At 70.6% G+C, this 1,852-nt stretch overlaps 1 protein-coding gene across 1 annotated transcript in view; it reads left to right on the forward strand.

The window, feature by feature from the left end:
* The first annotated feature begins 690 nt into the window (after nt 1–690).
* H696_00007 (hypothetical protein) overlaps nt 691–1,852 on the forward strand; it is a 6,036-nt gene continuing 4,874 nt past the window's right edge. The window contains exons 1-2 of the mRNA XM_009493848.1: nt 691–1,222; nt 1,350–1,639. Of these exons, the coding sequence (XP_009492123.1) occupies nt 886–1,222; nt 1,350–1,639 (627 nt within the window). The 5' untranslated portion in view covers nt 691–885. The remainder of the gene's footprint in view (nt 1,223–1,349; nt 1,640–1,852) is intronic.

Below are 1,852 nucleotides of genomic sequence, written 5' to 3' on the forward strand. Positions count from 1 at the left end.
CTCTCTCTCTCTCTCTCTCTCTCTCTCTCTCTCTCTCTCTCTCTCTGTCCCCCTCGGCGACATGCGCCCGGAGACGGGAGGACAAGAGCTCGCACCCGGTCCCGACCCCCCTCCGGCCCCGGGCGGTACGGGCGGCGTTTCAGAGCGCCAGTTGGAGAGTCCGGCTGCCAATGGACATCCCTCCTCGTCGGCCCGCAGGGGACGAAAGGGGGAAAAAAAAGGCAGAAAAACGAAAAGAGGCAAAGTCCTTGCCCGAGAGAGGGGGCGACCGGAGGGCAGGCGGGGCCGATCGTCCCCCCGGTGCAATATGTGCGCGGCCTGGCCCTCCGGCCGGGCCGCCCCGTAGCCCTCGCCGCCGGCTGGCGGCCGGCCGGGCAGACGGGTGCCGAGCCCCCCCCCCCCCCCAGAAAGGAGGGTTGGGCCATGAATGCCCGGAGACCCCTCTGGGCAGGCGCCACCGGGGCCCATCACGATGCAAGTCACATGGCACCGCAGGATTACCAACGGGGCAGAGGACCCCAGCTGCCATCGCCCACGATGCTCGATCGTCGATAGCCCTTTTCGGGGGGGGGGCCGGGGCGTTAGCCCCCGCCGGGAGTAGATGCTCCGGTGGGTGGGAAGAGAAGGGGAATGGGGGGAACAAAAGGGGGGGGCGGCACAGGCCGATCGGAGGCGCGCGCGCGCGCGCGTGCTCTCCCCACCACAACGGCCAGCACCCTGGCGCGGCTGATCTCCTCCCCTCCTTCCTCCCCTCCTTCCTCCCCTCCTTCCTCCCCCGTCCTCCTTCGCACGCCCTGCCCTTTGTTGCTCGCCACCCTTCCCTTCCCCCTGCCGAGAGCGCGCTCCGGAGCTGCTCGCGTATCCGTGCACCGGGTGCGCCCCACGATGTCCGTCCCGGCCGACCGCCCCCCCGGCGGGGCCGCGCAAGGCGCCAGCGGCCTTCCCTCGCTCCCTTCGGAACCGGCTGCCGGGGTGGCGGCGGCACCGGCGGCCATGGGCACGCGCCGCGGGCCCGTGCGCGGCCCCGGGCCTTCTCGAATGAGCGTGGCCAGCACCAGTTCCTCGGCCCAGGGATCTCCCTTGGCCGTCGGCGAGGCGGACCTGTCCAGTAGCGAGGCGGGTCCGGCTCGCGTGGGGCCGGGCCTGGCGTCGCCGGCACCCGGTCGCCCGGGCCTCCCGTCGAAACTCTTCGATGTGGCCTTCCCCGGCGGGCATCTCACCGGTACGTGTGCCCTTCTCGCCATGACCCGTCTGCTGTTGCCGCAGCTCTGTCGGGCCGTGGCCTGGCCCCTGACGCAAGACCTCCCCCCCCCCCCCCCCCCCTGTGCCCGGCGGCCACGCACATGTAGCAGTCTCCCCTGTTACGCCCTTGGCCGATGCCCTGCACCACTCGGCGGTGGCCAGTCCACCGGGCCCCGGGACCACTGCCTCGCCCTCCTTCCCTTCGCCATCCCTCACATCGCCGGGGATCGCGTCATTGCCGACGTCCGCGGCGGCCTCGGCGTCCAGCACAACGGCCCGGGCCGTCGGCGGTGCCCTGCCCGGGGGGCTCTCTCTGCCGGACGCCTGCACCGGGGTTCTCTTTTGCATTTCCATCCACGACTATGCCGCGGCCAGTGCCCTGCTGCACCCGTTCCTGGTGCGCATTCTTCCCTTCCCCGTGGCGGGGCCTTTCAGTGTCTCGGTGTCGGGTGGCCTCCCCCCGTCTGCTTGCTATCTTGCCTTCTCCTCGGGGCTCGCCAGGTGCACTGACACGCGCGCCCCGGACCATCTGCCTCCTTCTCTTCCTCCTTCCTCTTCTCTTTTTATCTTTCTTCTCTTCTTCTTCCTCCTCCTCCTCCTCCTCCTCCTC

The sequence above is a fragment of the Fonticula alba genome (genome assembly GCF_000388065.1).
Source record: "Fonticula alba strain ATCC 38817 unplaced genomic scaffold supercont2.1, whole genome shotgun sequence".
NCBI classification, from domain to species: domain Eukaryota; order Rotosphaerida; family Fonticulaceae; genus Fonticula; species Fonticula alba.